The sequence below is a fragment of the Jaculus jaculus genome, chromosome 6, assembly GCF_020740685.1.
Source record: "Jaculus jaculus isolate mJacJac1 chromosome 6, mJacJac1.mat.Y.cur, whole genome shotgun sequence".
NCBI lineage: Eukaryota > Metazoa > Chordata > Mammalia > Rodentia > Dipodidae > Jaculus > Jaculus jaculus.
The window spans coordinates 113198582-113213513 of NC_059107.1; the positions used below are offsets into that span (position 1 = coordinate 113198582).

The following is a 14932-nucleotide window of genomic DNA, read 5'->3' on the forward strand; positions in this document are numbered from 1 at the left end:
ATTTCTGTCTCCCATAGGGCTGCATACAGCTTTTGCCAGCTTTCAGTTGGCTGGTCTACAGGGAGAAGGTTTTCTGTTCAGCACCAGCTTGATTTCTTAGTGACTACTGCTCAGGCATATGAAGTCTTCAGCAATAGGGTCTTACAATCTGTTCCTGGTGGGAAACCAAAGGCCTTGGCAATAGCCTGTAATGTTTTAGAGGCAACAGGGACCTCCCTGGCCAAGAACTCACTGGAAGGTATCCCATTCCTGGCACTGAAAATTTTCTAGTAATAATCTATGGCTTCTGGATATGCCATTATTTTAAAAAGTAGGTTTCCATATGTCTTATTCAGAATATCTTGAATTTTGATTGATTCCTCCCTCCCCTCGCTCCCCCCATTCTTTTATACAATCTCTTCCCATGGCCTCGCTTAGACTTTTCCCCTCCCTGTAATCTGTTAATACCATCCCCTTAAATCCTTCCCTTTCCTCCTTCCCTTATAGCTTTTTTCTAGCTTACTGGCTTTTGCTACCAATTTTTGGTCCCAGCTCACACACAAGTCTATACGTTTGTAGCTAGGCTCCACATATGAGAGAGAACAGGTGATGTGTGGCTTTCTTGGTATGTGTTACCTCACTTTGTATAAGCCTTTCCAGATCCATCCATTTCCCTGCAAATTTCATAGTTTCATTTTTCTTTACTGCTGAATAGAACTCCATTGTGTAAATGTACCACATCTTTATTATCCATTCATCTGTGGAGGAATATCTAGGCTAGTTCCATTTCCTAGCTATCATGAATAGAGCAGCAATACATGGTTGTGCAAGTATCTCTAAGGTAGTAAGAAGAGTTATTAGGATATATGCTGGGGAGTGCTATAGCTCAATCATATGGTAACTCTATTTTTAGCTGTCTTAAGAACCTCCACACTGATTTCCACAAAGGCTGTACCAGATTACATTGCCACCAACAGTGTAGAAGGGTTCCCTTTTTTTCCGCATCCTCGTCAACATTTATTGTCTTTTTTTTCTTGATGGTAACCATTCTGACAGGAATGAGATGGAATCTCAAAGTAGTTTTCATTTGCATTTACCTGATGGCTAAGGATATAGAACACTTTTAGATGTTTATATGCCAATGAGAACTCTCTACTTAGTTCCATAGTCCATTTTATTTTATTTTATTTTATTATTTTTATTTATTTGAGAGAGAGATACAGAAATGGAGAGAAACAATGGGTGCACCAGGACCTCCAGCCACTGCAAACGGACTCCAGATGTATGTACCCCTTGTGCATCTGGCTTATGTGGGTCCTGGGGAGTCAAACTGGGTCTTTGGCTTTGCAGGCAAGCACTTTAAATGCATAACCTATTTTTTAATTCAATTGTTTGATTTCTTATTCTGTTGTTTGAATTCTTTGTGTATTCTGGATATTAATCCTCTGTCATATGTGTAGCTGGCAAAGATTGTCTCCCATTCTGTAGGTTGTCTCTTTGCTCTATTTACAATGTCTTTTGCTGTACAAAAGCTTTGTAATTTCATGAGATCCCAATGGTTGGTTAATGGTTTTATTTCCTGAGCAATTGGGGTTATATTCAGAAAGTCATTGCCTGTGCCAGTATGTTGAAGGGTTTCCCCTACCTTTTCCTCCAGGAATTTTAGAGTTTCAGGTCTGATATTAAGGCCCCTGATCCACTTGGATTTGATTCTTGTACGTGGAGAGAGACAAGGATCTATTTTCATCTTTCTACATATAGATATCCAGTTTTCCCAGCACCACTTGTTGAAGAGGCTATCTTTTCTCCAATGAATATTTTTGGCATTTTTGCCAAAAATCAGATGGGTGTAGCTGCCTGGATTAATATCTGGGTTCTCTATTCTGTTCCATTGATCTACATGTCTGTCTTTGTGCTAATACCATGTTGTTTTTGTTACTATGGCTTTGTAATATAGCTTATAATCGGTTATGGTGGTACCACCAGCCTTATTTTTCTTTCTCAAAATTGTTTTGGCTATTCAAGGTTTTTTTGTGTTTCCAAATGAATTTTAGGATTGTTTTTTTCTGTTTCTGTGAAGAATGCCATTGGAATTTTAATGGGAATTGCATTAAATATGTGGATTGCTTTTGTTAAGATTGACATTTTCACAATATTGATACTTCTAATTCAAGAACATTTCCATTTCTTGGTGTCTTCTGCAGTTTCCCACTTGAGTGTTTAAAGTTCTCATTGTAGAGATCCTTCACTTTAAGTTTATTCCAAGGTTCTTTTTTTTTTTTTTAGGCAACTGCGAATGGGAGTTTTCCCCTGATTTCATCCTCTGTATGTTTGTTGTTAGTATATAGGAAAGCTACTGACTTCTGTGTGTTTATTTTGTATCCTGCTATGTTGCTAAAAGTGTTTTTATCAGCGCGAATGGTTTTCTGGTAGAGTCCTTAAGGTCCTTTATGTTTAGAATCATATCATCTGCAAATAATGATAATTTGATCTTTTCCTTTTCAATGTATATGCCCTTTATGAGTATCTCTTGCCTTACTATAGCTAAGACTATAAGGACTGTATTAAATAAAAGTAGGGACAGTGGACACCCTTTTCTTGTTCCTGAATTTAGTGGAAAAGCTTCAAGGTTTTCCCCTTTTAGTATTATGTTGGCTGTAGGTTTGTCATGAATAGCTTTTATTATATTGAGATTTGTTCCTTCTATTCCCAGTTTCTGTAGGACTTTTACCATGAAGGGATGTTGGATTTTGTCAAATACCTTTTCTGCATCTATTGAGATGATCATGTGATTTTTGCCCTTCAGACCATTTATACGATGTATTACACTTACCAATTTGTATATGTTGAACCATCCCTGTGTCCCTGGGATAAAGCCAACTTGGTTGGGGTGAATAATGTTTCAGATGTTAAAGGTGGCACATGAGTCCAGAGTTTGTTTGCATTGGTTAGAGGTACTGCATGCCCTTCTTTCTCATTCTCTCTCTCTCTTAAATAAATAAAATCTTCTTTTGTAGAATTATTAACAAAGTATGATTGTGCTTGCCTAACATGCAAAAGAAAGGTCCTTGGTTTATTCCCAGCACTGCAGAACCAGCTAATAAATGAAACAAACAAACTTCAGCTGGTTGTGGAGGAGGGTGGGCTACATAGTGAGACCGTGTCCCAAAAACAAGCTTGGGTACTTGACTAGAGTCATGGATATTCAGGAGTGAGCTAAAAAGGAAGGGTCATGCATGCTTATTCATGGAATTCTTGTATCTGCTATCTTAGCTAAGAATGATTTAGAAAGCAGCACAAAACTCAGTCTGACCTTTTAGAGCTATTTAGGAGGGACAAACAGCTTAAGATCTATCAGTTACCACACTCCTCCCTGCCCTGCCAATTAGAGCTTGAAGAGAGTCTTCATCCAAATGCAGTCTGCCAACTTGGTGGTGAGGCGATAGATATTCTTGTAGCCCCAGCTCTTGAGATGCTGAATCAGGAGGGTCATTAAGAATCTTGAGGCTAACCTGGGTTACATCACGAGTTCTAGGATGATACAATAAGACTGTCTCAAACAAAATCTACTGGCAATTTTTTTTTTTTTTTTTTTGAGGTAGAGTCTCCCTTCAACCCAGGCAGACTTGGAATTTACTATGTAATCTCAGGATGACCTTGAACTCCCGGTGATCCTCCTACCTCTGCCTCCAGAGTGCTGGGATGGCAATCTTCCTACCTCTGTCTCCTCCGTGCTGAAACCAAAGGCATGTGCCACCAAGCCAGACCCCATTAGGGTCACTTATTCTTTTCTTTTTTCTTTTTCCAAGGCAGGGTCTTGCTCTAGGCCAGGCTGACCTGGAATTCACTATGTAGTCTCAGGGTGGCCTCAAACTCTTGGCAATCCTCTTACTGCTGCCTCCCAAGTGCTGGGTTAAAAGGCATGTGCTACCTCGCCCGGCCACAGAAACCTTTTAAAACTATTTTTTACTTTATTTATGAGAGAGAGAAAATGGGCACACCAGGGCCTTTAGCTGCTGCAAACGAACTCCAGACGCGTGTGCCACCTTGTGCATCTGGCTTACATGGGTCCTGGGGACTTGATCCTGGCTTTGCAGGCAAGCACCTTAATTGCTATCCCTTTAGCCTGAAACTTTTTTTTTTTTAATATTTTTTTGTTCATTTTTATTTATTTATTTGAAAGTGACAGAGAGAGAGGGAGAGAAAGAGACAGATAGAGAGGGAGTAGGCGCGCCAGGGCCTCCAGCCACTGCAAACGAACTCCAGATGCGTGCGCCCCCTTGTGCATCTGGCTAACGTGGGTCCTGGGGAAACAAGCCTCGAACCAGGGTCCCACAGGCAAGCGCTTAACCGCTAAGACATCTCTTCAGCCCTAGCCCGAAACTTTCTTTTGTTTATTAGAGACAGAGGGAGAAAAAAAGAGAGTGAGCAAGTAAGAGTAGGTGCACCAGGGCCTTCAGCCACTGTAATTGAATCCCAGACACATGTGTCATCTTCTACATATCTGGCTTCTGTGGGATCTGGGAAGTTGAACATGAGCATCCTTGCATTTCACAGGCAAGGGCCTTAACTGCTAAGCCATCTCTCCTGCCCAAAGTTGCCATTTTTAAGTTAAGGGCTCATGGGGACATAAATAGCAAGAAATGTGTTGCTAAAGAAAGATGTATATGTGAGGGAATGAAATTTAGGGAATACATTGAATACACTTATTATACTAAAGAGAGACTCTTTACAAATTCACAGTGAGCAGTTAAGCTCTGGTTTCCAAATGTATGAATTTTGTTTGTAAAATATACCCAGGCTGGGGCTGGGGATATAACTCAGTTGGTAAAATATTTGTGTAGCATGCACAAAGCCTAGTGTGTGATCCTCAGCACCATATAAGATGGGTATAATCCAAGGACTCAGGAGTTGAAACCAAGAGTACTAGGGAGGACACAGGACGATCATGAAGTCTAAAATTAAAAGGATTGATTGTGTTACATAAATAATTTTGGAAGTGTTCATTTTAAGTATTAATTCTGCATGCTAACTCCAGTTAGTATGTAGTTTAAAATGAGACTCTTCCTGGAACCCCTAACATGATGCCTGATACAGCATTCATATTCACTAATACTCCTGAGTGAGCTTGCTTTTTTTCTGCTATAAAGCGAATAAATTGATCAGAAAATTAGCAATGGTATATTGAATTCTTTTATAACTATATAGAAATTTATTTTTTAAAAAGTTTTTAAAAATAATTTTAGTTATTTATTTGAGAGAGAGTGAGTATGAGTGCTCCTGAGCCTCCAGCCACTGCAAACAAACTCCAGACACATGCGCTACCTTGTGCATCTGGCTTATGTGGGTCCTGGGGACTTGATCCTGGGTCCTTTGGCTTTGCAGGCAAAAGCTTAACGAGCTAAGTCGTCTCTCTAGCCGAATATATAGGAATTTATTGCTATAATGTCACAATCCTGTGACTATGGAACACTTTTTCAGATTGACTGATCTGATCTAGTTCTAGTTCTGGGTATCTTGCAAAATAGAAGATGCAGAGGGTGGATTCTAAAGAGACTCTGCCAAAGTTTAGATAGAGAATTCCTCTGCTACTAACTAAAATAGAACTTTAGATATGCAAGGAGCCTTGCAGGTAATTTAGTCTAACACCTCATACTATGGAAGAGGACATTAAGTATTGAGAAGTGAGTTGTTTAGTATCATGGCTGTAGTAGAAAAGCCAGAAACATTAAGACTATTGTATTTCACCTTTATCTTTGAAAAGGAATTGTAGCATGTGCATATGCACATAAAATAGTACAGTTTTTAAAAATCAAGCTTAAATATTAAATGATTTTAAACAGTTTTTTTTGTTTAGCAATTCGAGTTTGTTTAAATAGATCAATTCAGCTCGTAGTGCTACCACAAGTCTTATATCTTAAAAGAAATAAATTCTCAGGCTAGGTATGTAGCTCAGCGGTTAGAATATGTGCTTAGCATACATGAGAACCTAGGTTCACTTTCCATACAAAATTGAGGGAGGGATAAGGAATTCTTAATTTTTTTCTATTTCTAGGTTAAGGCAAACAAAGACAACATTGTATTTTGAAATATGATTGAACTCCTGATGTAGCATCAGAGGCTAACCATATTAATGGCCACATCTAGGTAAGTTGAAATTTACCTTAAAAGACAGGAAGTCTATAACTTAATTTAATAGTGTTTTCTTGAATGCAACTATGTTGTATCTTGGTTTACTTTCTCTCTTTCCCAAAGAATAAGAACAAATGGCTTTAATTAAACTAAGGCACTGCTTATCAATTTAACATATTCAATAAACTTAAATGCAGTATTGATCTCAGAGAAAAGCTACCTCTTGTTGTTGAATATATCCTAGAGAGCATCGTTCTCCTGAGAGAGAGTAAACACTTGTGTTTTTGCTGAGTTGTAGATTTCAGGAATATGTGTTGATGGGATTTTTTAAAAAATCAGTTGTTTACAATATTAGTGCATTGTTAGGTCTCACATAACTCAGCTATGGCCTCCAAAGATTGATCTCATGGTCATCAATGCAATCTAAAACAGCATCAGACTTTTCCCCCTTGCATAGGAGTTTGTGATTCAGGAAGAGGGGTCAGAGATGTGGGTGAAAATTCTGCATTAAAAGAAGTGTCCCAGAAGTTAAAATAAGAACCACATTGCCTGTGTCTCAGTAGTTTCAATTCTTCACACTAAATCTATTCTTTAACCATGTTGATTCCTCTTGTTCTTTTTTGCTTCTCCCCTTCCCTTTTCTTTTCTCCCTTTCCTTCCCCCTCTCCTCTTCTCTTCCCTTCTCCCCCTCCTTTCCCTCTCCTTCACCCTCTCATTTTGTTGTGCCTCTTTTATTTCTTTTTTGACCAGACCTGATGACTTATCACATCAAATTCTGCAATGCCATCATCCTAAAATTTTGTTGCCGACAGATTCTCAGACTCTGAGACCCTGGGCCACTTGAACTGTCTGCCCTCTAGACTACTAAACCCAGCTGTCAAGCTGCATAGTCTTGCTCTGCTGGGCTGTTACCACTTTGTAATCCTGCTGACTTTTCATGGGAGAGCCTTGGTTGTCAATCCTACCAGTCACCTCAGGTCCTTCATTCTGCAGTTCTTGCCTATGTTTTACAAGATGGGATGTCACCTACTGCTGCTTACCTGCTGTGTTCTGTCCATCCTTCCTTATTTCTCTTTTGCTACAAGAGAACAAGGCATTCCTTCCCTTGTTTAGACCGCACAGTGTGACAGGGTGGGACCTGCAACTCCTCTACTCCTCAACCTATTATATTTAAAAAAATTTTTTTTCAAAACTGCACATTTACTTACTTACTTAGTTTATAGTTTAGTTATTTTTTTATTTTTTTGTTTATTTTTACTTATTTGAGAGCGACAGAGAGAGAGAGAGAGAGAAAGAGGCAGATAGAGCAAGAGAATGGGCGCGCCAGGGCCTCCAGCCACTGCAAACCGAACACCAGACGCATGCGCCCCCTTGTGCATCTGGCTAATGTAGGTCCTGGAGAATTGAGCCTCAAACTTCAGGCTTCACAGGCAAGCGCTTAACCGCTAAGCCATCTCTCCAGCCCTATGAGTTTAGTTTCTGAGGTAGGGTCCTAGGCTGACTTGGAATTCACTATGTAGTCTCAGAGTGGCCTTGAACTCCTGGCAGTTCTCCTATTTCTGCCTCCTGAGTGCTGGGATTAAAGGCGTACTTACATCACCATGCCTGGCTTCAATTTACTCTTATCTGTCAATTAGCCCTTCCATTCACTCCCCTCTTTTTTTGTCTTGTCTTATGTTTTTCCTCTTACTTAGTGATTGATTACAAATCTTCTTACTTAAATCTATGTCATATTAAAAAAAATACACACATGGTGGGGCACACCTGTAATCCCAGCATTTGGGAGGCTGAGGCAGAACAATCAACAGGTTTGCAGCTGGCTTGGACTAGTTAGTAGCAGGATGTGTCAGAGGTAAGAGGAGACCACACCAAACCAAATCATAGTGCTCTAATCTCTTTCTCTTTCTCAGCCACTTCTTGAAAGAGGTTTCCATCCTTGGGGCCACTTTATCTCCCACTTGGTCATCGTAGCTTGCTACCCACTCATCCTTCTTCTCCAGAGGGTGTTTTCTCCCTGACTGGCTTCTCTTCACTCCTGCACTCCAACACATTTGCAGAATTCCAGCCACAGACCACTTTCTATAACTACCCTTAAGTATTGTCTTTTCTCTTATATAGTTCAAAGCCTATGGAGCCGGGCATGGTGTTGCATGCACGCCTTTAATCCCAGCACTTGGGAGGCAGAGGTAGGAAGATCACCCTGAGTTTCAGGCCACCCTGAGACTACATAGTGAATTCCAGGTCAGCCTGGGCTAGAGTGAGACCCTACCTTGGTGGGGGAGAAACAAAAACAAAAAAATCAGAACATAGGCTGCACTGTTTTTTTGTTTGTTTGTTTTTGTTTTTTGAGGTAGGATCTCACACTAGTTCAGGCTGACCTGGAATTCACTATGTAGTTTCAGGGTGACCTCGAATTCACGACGATCCTTTTCCCTCTGCCTCCCAAGTGCTGGGATAACAGGCATGTGCTACCATACTTGGCTTGTTCTGATATTTTTAATGTCTTTTCTCAAAGACATACTTGCCTCTTTTTTTTTTTTGTCAGTTTTGATTAGCTTTTTTTTCCCCTTTAATTAAATAAAAACTTTGGATGGAGACATCATGTATTGGTACCATCATTTCCCTCCTCCTTGCCCTTATTCCACTGAGGGCTCTCCTCAGTGACATTGCTGTTATTCACCATGGGGTTATGGGTTATGAGTTGTGAGAGTAGCAATCAGTTATTGGGGCAGGCTAGTGCCTCTGGGTATTCCCTCCCCTCTCCCACGAAGTTCCCAGAGCCTGGGTGGGTATGCTTTAAGTCTACTTTAGTGTTGAACAGTCAGCAGCTTCTGGATTTCTGCTGTGATATGTTTTGAGTGTCCTTTGTGTCTGTCTCCATCACCCTGGCACTGGTTGTCAGGCTCTCCATGCCATACTTATCTTTAGCTTTCTTTTCTCCATCTTCACTTGGTGGTTTAGGATAGTTAAAAGTGTGCCAATTACCTCTTCGCTAGCAAGCACAGAACCAGCGCCTTTCCTCTGCCACATGGAAGTAGCTGCTGGCTCCTGCTGGCCCAAGCCTGTGCGCAGTGCTCTGCAGCTTTTCTTCTTAAACTTTCTTTCCTTTTTATTCCTTCTGTTGCTGCTTGGGTTTTAAGTCTTTGTCATGTTTCAGTTTTCAGTAGTCCCTGATGGATTTTTTAAAAATACTTTTTATTTATTTGAGGAGGGGGAAAGAGAAGAGACAGATAAAGAGAATGGGCATGTCAGGGCCTCCTGCTGCTGTAAACAAACTCCAGACACACGCCATCTGCCACCCTGTGAACCTGGCTTTATGTGAATCCTGGAGAATTGAACCTGGGTCCTTTAGCTTCGTAGGCAAGTGCCTTAACTGCCAAGCCATCTTTCCCTCCACGTGATGGATTTTTGAGTCAAATTCCTGTTTAAGTTTATCCTACGGGAAGCTAAATTTTGCATACACATTTGACCATCTCACTTTTCTAGTTAAAATGAACAATATACTTTTATGTAGGGTCTCACTCCAGTCTAGGTTGACCTGGAATTCACTAAGCAGTCTCAGGGTAGTCTCGAACTCATGGCGATCCTCCTGCCCCTGCCTCCTGAGTGCTGGGATTAAAGGCATGTACCATGCCCTACTAAAATGAGCAATATTAAAAGGTTGTGTTTATTTATTTGTTTGTTTGCAAGGAGAGAGAGAGAATGAATATGAATGAGCAAACTAGGGCATATGGCCACTGAAGTCTTGCAAATGAACTCCAGACACATGTGCCACATTATGAATCTGGCTTTACATGGGGAGTTGAGCCCAAGCCGTTACGCTTTGCCAGCAAGCATCTTTAATCACTGAGTAATATCTCCAGACCTGGGGCTATATAATTTTAAGTAGACTTTCAAAATGTTTGTCAGTTACCCCTTTGCTTTAAGATTTAAAAATTTTCTCATCTAATAGTTTATTACACATTAATTTTCTTGCATGGTGTGTGCTTGCATATGTGAAGGTGCACATGCACAAGAAGGCCAGAGGACAACCTTGGGGATTATCCTCAGGAACACTTACCTGCCTTTTTTTGCTGTTGTTTTTTGTTTTTTTGAGGTAGGGTCTCACTCTAGCCCAGGCTGACCTGGAATTCACTATATAGTCATAGGGTGGCCTCAAATTCATAGAAATTCTCCTAACTGTGCCTCCCTAGTGCTGGGGTTAAAGGTGTGCACTACCACGGCTGGCTCAGCCCATTTTATTCTTTTAGGTGTTTTTTTTTTTTTATTTTTTTTTATTTGTTTGTTTTCGAGGTAGGATTTCACTGTAGACCAGGCTGACCTGGAATTCACTATAAAGTCTCAGGGTGGCCTCGAATTCTTGATGATCCTTTTACCTCTCCCTCCCAAGTGCTGAGATTAAAGGTTGTGCCACCATGCCTGACACTCCACTTCTTTTTGAGACAGGATCTCTCATTGGCCTTTCACTGGCTCACCAATTAAGCTAGAACAGCTGCAGCTATAGTTGTATCTTTCTGTCTTTGCCTCCACAACACTGGGATTACATGTGCATGCTAGTACACCCAACATTTTATATGGGTACTGGAGATAGAAAGAATTCAAGTTCTCATGCTTATCAGAAAAGCACTTTATCTCCCCAACTGCTACACAATTTTTTAAAAAAATATAACATTCATAGAACATATGTTGTTATACAATACGCTTAGTACCCTGGAAAATGAAGATGACACATTCCTCCTATTTTCAGAGAAATTACAGTGAAATGGGCAGCACAGACAGAGAAATATTACAGTAGAATGTGATAAAGACATAATGGCTGTTCCCATTTTACTGTGGCAATATTAGAGGTGGGCTAGCTTCAAGATGGGGAGAAGACCAAGTCACAAATCCTTAACTTGTTGTTTCAGCTGCTTTATGATTCAGTCCCTACCTGTGTTACAGACTACTCTATGTTCCAGTCATACTGAATCTTCACTTGCTCTTTAATGCAGTGCCATCTTTCATGACTTATCTCTTGAAGGACTTTTGTTTACCTCTCTCAAGTATCTATTTCTATTTTTTGTCTAGTACACTTGTTTCTGCCTATCTTTTAAGTCTCAGCTTATGTTGGTGTTGCCTTCCCTCTTTTCCGTGCCCCCAGTACTGTGCATATATATGTTTTGTGTGTGTGGAGAGAGAGAGAGAGAGAAGGGGGTGGAGAGGCAGGAAGGGGAGGACACACATGTGCCATGGCATGCGTGTGGTGGTCAGAGGACTACTTTGGATGCTGGTCTTAGACTTCCATCTTGTTTGAGGCTAGTCCTCTTTGTCTCTGCCTCTCATGTCACCACAGTCTTCCAACTTTTATGTGGGTGTCTGGGATCCAAACTATTCACTGAGCCATCTCCCCAGCCTTCACACACTACTATAAGGTTGTCGCAATGCATTTTTAGGATCATTGCTTATCACCTTTGTTGCATACTCAAGTGCTATCTTAGAATAATTCAAATATTATAAATCTTAATTAACTTTACAATTTAGTAGTTTCTTTTGATTATATAATAGTGCACTTTCTTATCTTAATTCTAACATCGAGGTATTCTTCACCTTGGTGTAGTATAGTTTATTCAGTTCACAAATAACGTAAAAAAACCTACTGTGTGTTAGGTTTTGTGTTAGGTACTAGGTATGCCTCTGCTGAGAAGGAGCTCACATTACAGTTAAAGAAGAATCATAGATAAAGAAGCACACAACCTATTAGAATTCTTCTAGATACAGCGTGTGGTAGATGCTATAATGCTGGGAAACCCGTGGTACTTTGAGGAGCTCTATCTTAGAATTCTAATTCCTCCAGAGCTCCCCAGTTGTGCTGCATTCTTAATCTGGCAAAAGGAAAGGAGTAAAAAGCTTCTTTGGAAGCATATGTCATAAGCAGTTGCTCTGGAGAAACTGTAACTTTTGAATCTTACTGGAGGCACGGTTTGAGGAGAAGGGAAGGAGAGCTTAGACCACAGCAGTAACAAAGAACACATTGTAAAGGACCTATGGCATAATGAAGAGTTTTAAACTTTTATCCTGAAAAGTGGTGATAACCACTAAAGAAATCTAAAAACCTGAGTCTATTCTGATCAGACCTGTGTCTATAATGTTGTATAGTTCTTTGTGCTTCCTTCACTCCCCACGTATCAAATACCACATTCATTTTTATGCTTTTTAAAAAAAATTATATAACCCCACTGAGTGGTGGTGCACGCCTTTAATCCCAGCACTTGGGAGGCAGAAGTAGGAAGATTGCTGTAAATTTGAGGCCACCCTGAGACAACATTGTGAATTCCAGGTCAGTCTGGGCTAGAGCAAGACCCTACCTTGCAAAACCTAAATAAATAAAAATAAAAACAATTATTCAGTACTATTTGCAAGCAGAGAGAGACAGACAGACAGAACAGGAAAGAGAAAGAGATAAAATGGGTTCCACGGGCTCTTGTAATTGCAGACGAACTCCAGACACACGTGCCACTTTGTGCATCTGGCTTTACATGTGTACTGGGGATTCAAACCTGGGCCATCAGGCTTGCAAGAAAGCACCTTAACTAACACTATGCCACCTCTCCAGCCCCCCATTTTGATCCTTTCACCTATTTAGAAGTAATACTTGGAATTTTTCCTTTGTTCATTTGGAATTATAGCAAAGGATTAAATAGATGTACTATATCTGCCAGTAGTCTGTGTTTTATACTAATGGCTAAATGTTAGGTTGGTTCTCTCTCTTACTAATAATACACCATTCTAAATTTCTTGGATGTTATTTGCCAGTGAACTATTGTTTCATTAGGCATTTGAAAGATACTATACTAACAATCAAAATACCTATGAAGTTAGAAGTTGAGCATCTTGTTAATTTTTTTAATCAAAGGACATGAAATCCTGATAAGGCATGAGGTTTTTATGAACTCAATATTAAATAACAAGTTAAATATTTAGATAGTATTATATATGAGTATGTGAGGCAGTAAATCAGCTGTGGTTATGGTCATTTCATTATAAATATATATAACTGGAAATCTGAGCTTTTGTGACATCTACCTTAAAAAATGATTCTTGTCACTATCAAAGTTGACTAGCTAGTTGCACAAAATAGACCTTTAGACATCTGTCTCTTTAGCTTTTTGCCCCTGCAACAAAATATTATGCTTGTTTAGATGACTCGGGGTCTTTTCCTGTTTTACAGTTTTTGTTGTGTCTTGCACCTAATAATCGTCTTCATTATTTTTGCATAGTGCTCACATGGTCTTCTGAAGAAGCCATGGGTAGCTGCTGTAGCTGTCTAGATAAAGACACTGTCCCAGATAGCCATCGGAACAAGTTTAAGGTCAGTACAACCAGTCAAACTACACGTTTCTCTCTACTTGGATGTGCTTTTGTATTGCTTTTTTAATAAAATGGTTATACTCTTAGACCTCCTCTCCCATCCAATTCTGCTGAGGGTCTTCTTAGTATTCAATGGAGAAGCTTCATAAAAAGTGGGGAAAGCATAATCCTAAAACCATGGATGCTGGCTGGTAATTCCCAGGGTCTGGATTGGGTTTCCCACCACAATGAGCTGTTGGTCAGGAAGACACAAAGTCCTCAAAATAATACAAGCCATTGCCAAAACACTTGGTTATCTGCAGGAGCTAAAAGGTAAGTCCCTACTGTGGAAGACACAGAACATCAAGTGACTGTGCTGGAACTGAAAGGGAATCCAGTTCCTTCTGGCCTTTTTTCTTTGTGGAGGGGGGAGAGGGGTGTATTGTGTGATTTTGTGTGTGTGTGTACATTCTGGAGTATACACAGGTGCATGTGCACATGTGTATGCATGCATGTAAAAGCTACAAGTTACCATCTTCCTCAGTCATACTGTCCTTATTCTTGGAGACAGGTTTTCTTGCTGAACCTAGAGCTTGTAGATTCATTCCACTACTTAGCCAACAAGCCCCAGAGATCCATTTGTCTCAATCTTTCCATGCTGGGACTATAGTATGTGGGTACTAGGGATCTGAGTACAGGTCCTTATACTTAGGTGACAAGTTCTTGACCTACTGAGCCATCCCCTCAGCCTTTGGATATGCTTTTTGTACTTAATATATCTGACTTCTTTTTTTTTTTTTTTTTTTTTTTTTTTGAGGCATGGTCTCAGTCTAGCTCAGGCTGACCTGGAATCCACTGTGTAGTCTCAGGGTGACCTAGAACTCATGGCGTTCCTACCTCTGCCACCCAAGTGCTAGGATTAAAGCGTGTGCCACTATGCTCAGCTTGTTGTTTTTGTGTTTGTTTTTTCTTGAGGTAGGGTCTTACTCCAGCCCAAACCGACCTGGAACTTACTCTGTGCCCAGCTTTTTTTTTTTAATCACCCCCCACCCCAGTCTACCTTTCTTATTTGAGTAAATCATATTTCCTTACTGATAGTATGGAATTGTATTAGTTAATTTTTCATTGCTGAAATAGAAAAATCTAAAACTGAATACTTATAATGAAATCAGATTTACTTACAATGTTGGTTAGTGAATGTTCAGTCAGCATAGCAGCAGGCCGTAAGCAAGGACTTTGACTACATTGTGATGGTAGGATATCACAGTGGTAGGAATGTACACTATGACAGGAAGACTGGGGGAGATTGCATTGCAAAACAGAAATTGCATGCAAAGAGACTTGTCTGCTGGGAGCCAAACAAGAACTATGTTAATCCCTTCTGAGGGCAAACCCCAGTGACCTTCCATTAGGTCGCATCACCTCAGCACAGCCACACTGAGGACCCCGACCTTCAAGCCATGAACTGTTAGGTTACAAACCATAGCAAGAATCC

General features: G+C 40.2%; 1 protein-coding gene across 4 annotated transcripts in view; it reads left to right on the plus strand.

Annotated features, from left to right (window-relative positions):
* Positions 1-14932, plus strand: part of Frs2 (fibroblast growth factor receptor substrate 2) — a 154604-nt gene that overhangs the window by 122874 nt on the left and 16798 nt on the right. For 2 of the 4 annotated variants that reach the window (XM_045151874.1, XM_045151875.1), the window contains 2 exons: positions 6035-6126; positions 13368-13459. In XM_045151874.1, the coding sequence (XP_045007809.1) occupies positions 13394-13459 (66 nt within the window). In that variant the 5' untranslated portion in view covers positions 6035-6126; positions 13368-13393. The remainder of the gene's footprint in view (positions 1-6034; positions 6127-13367; positions 13460-14932) is intronic. The other 2 variants (XM_045151876.1, XM_045151878.1) reach the window with 1 other exon arrangement.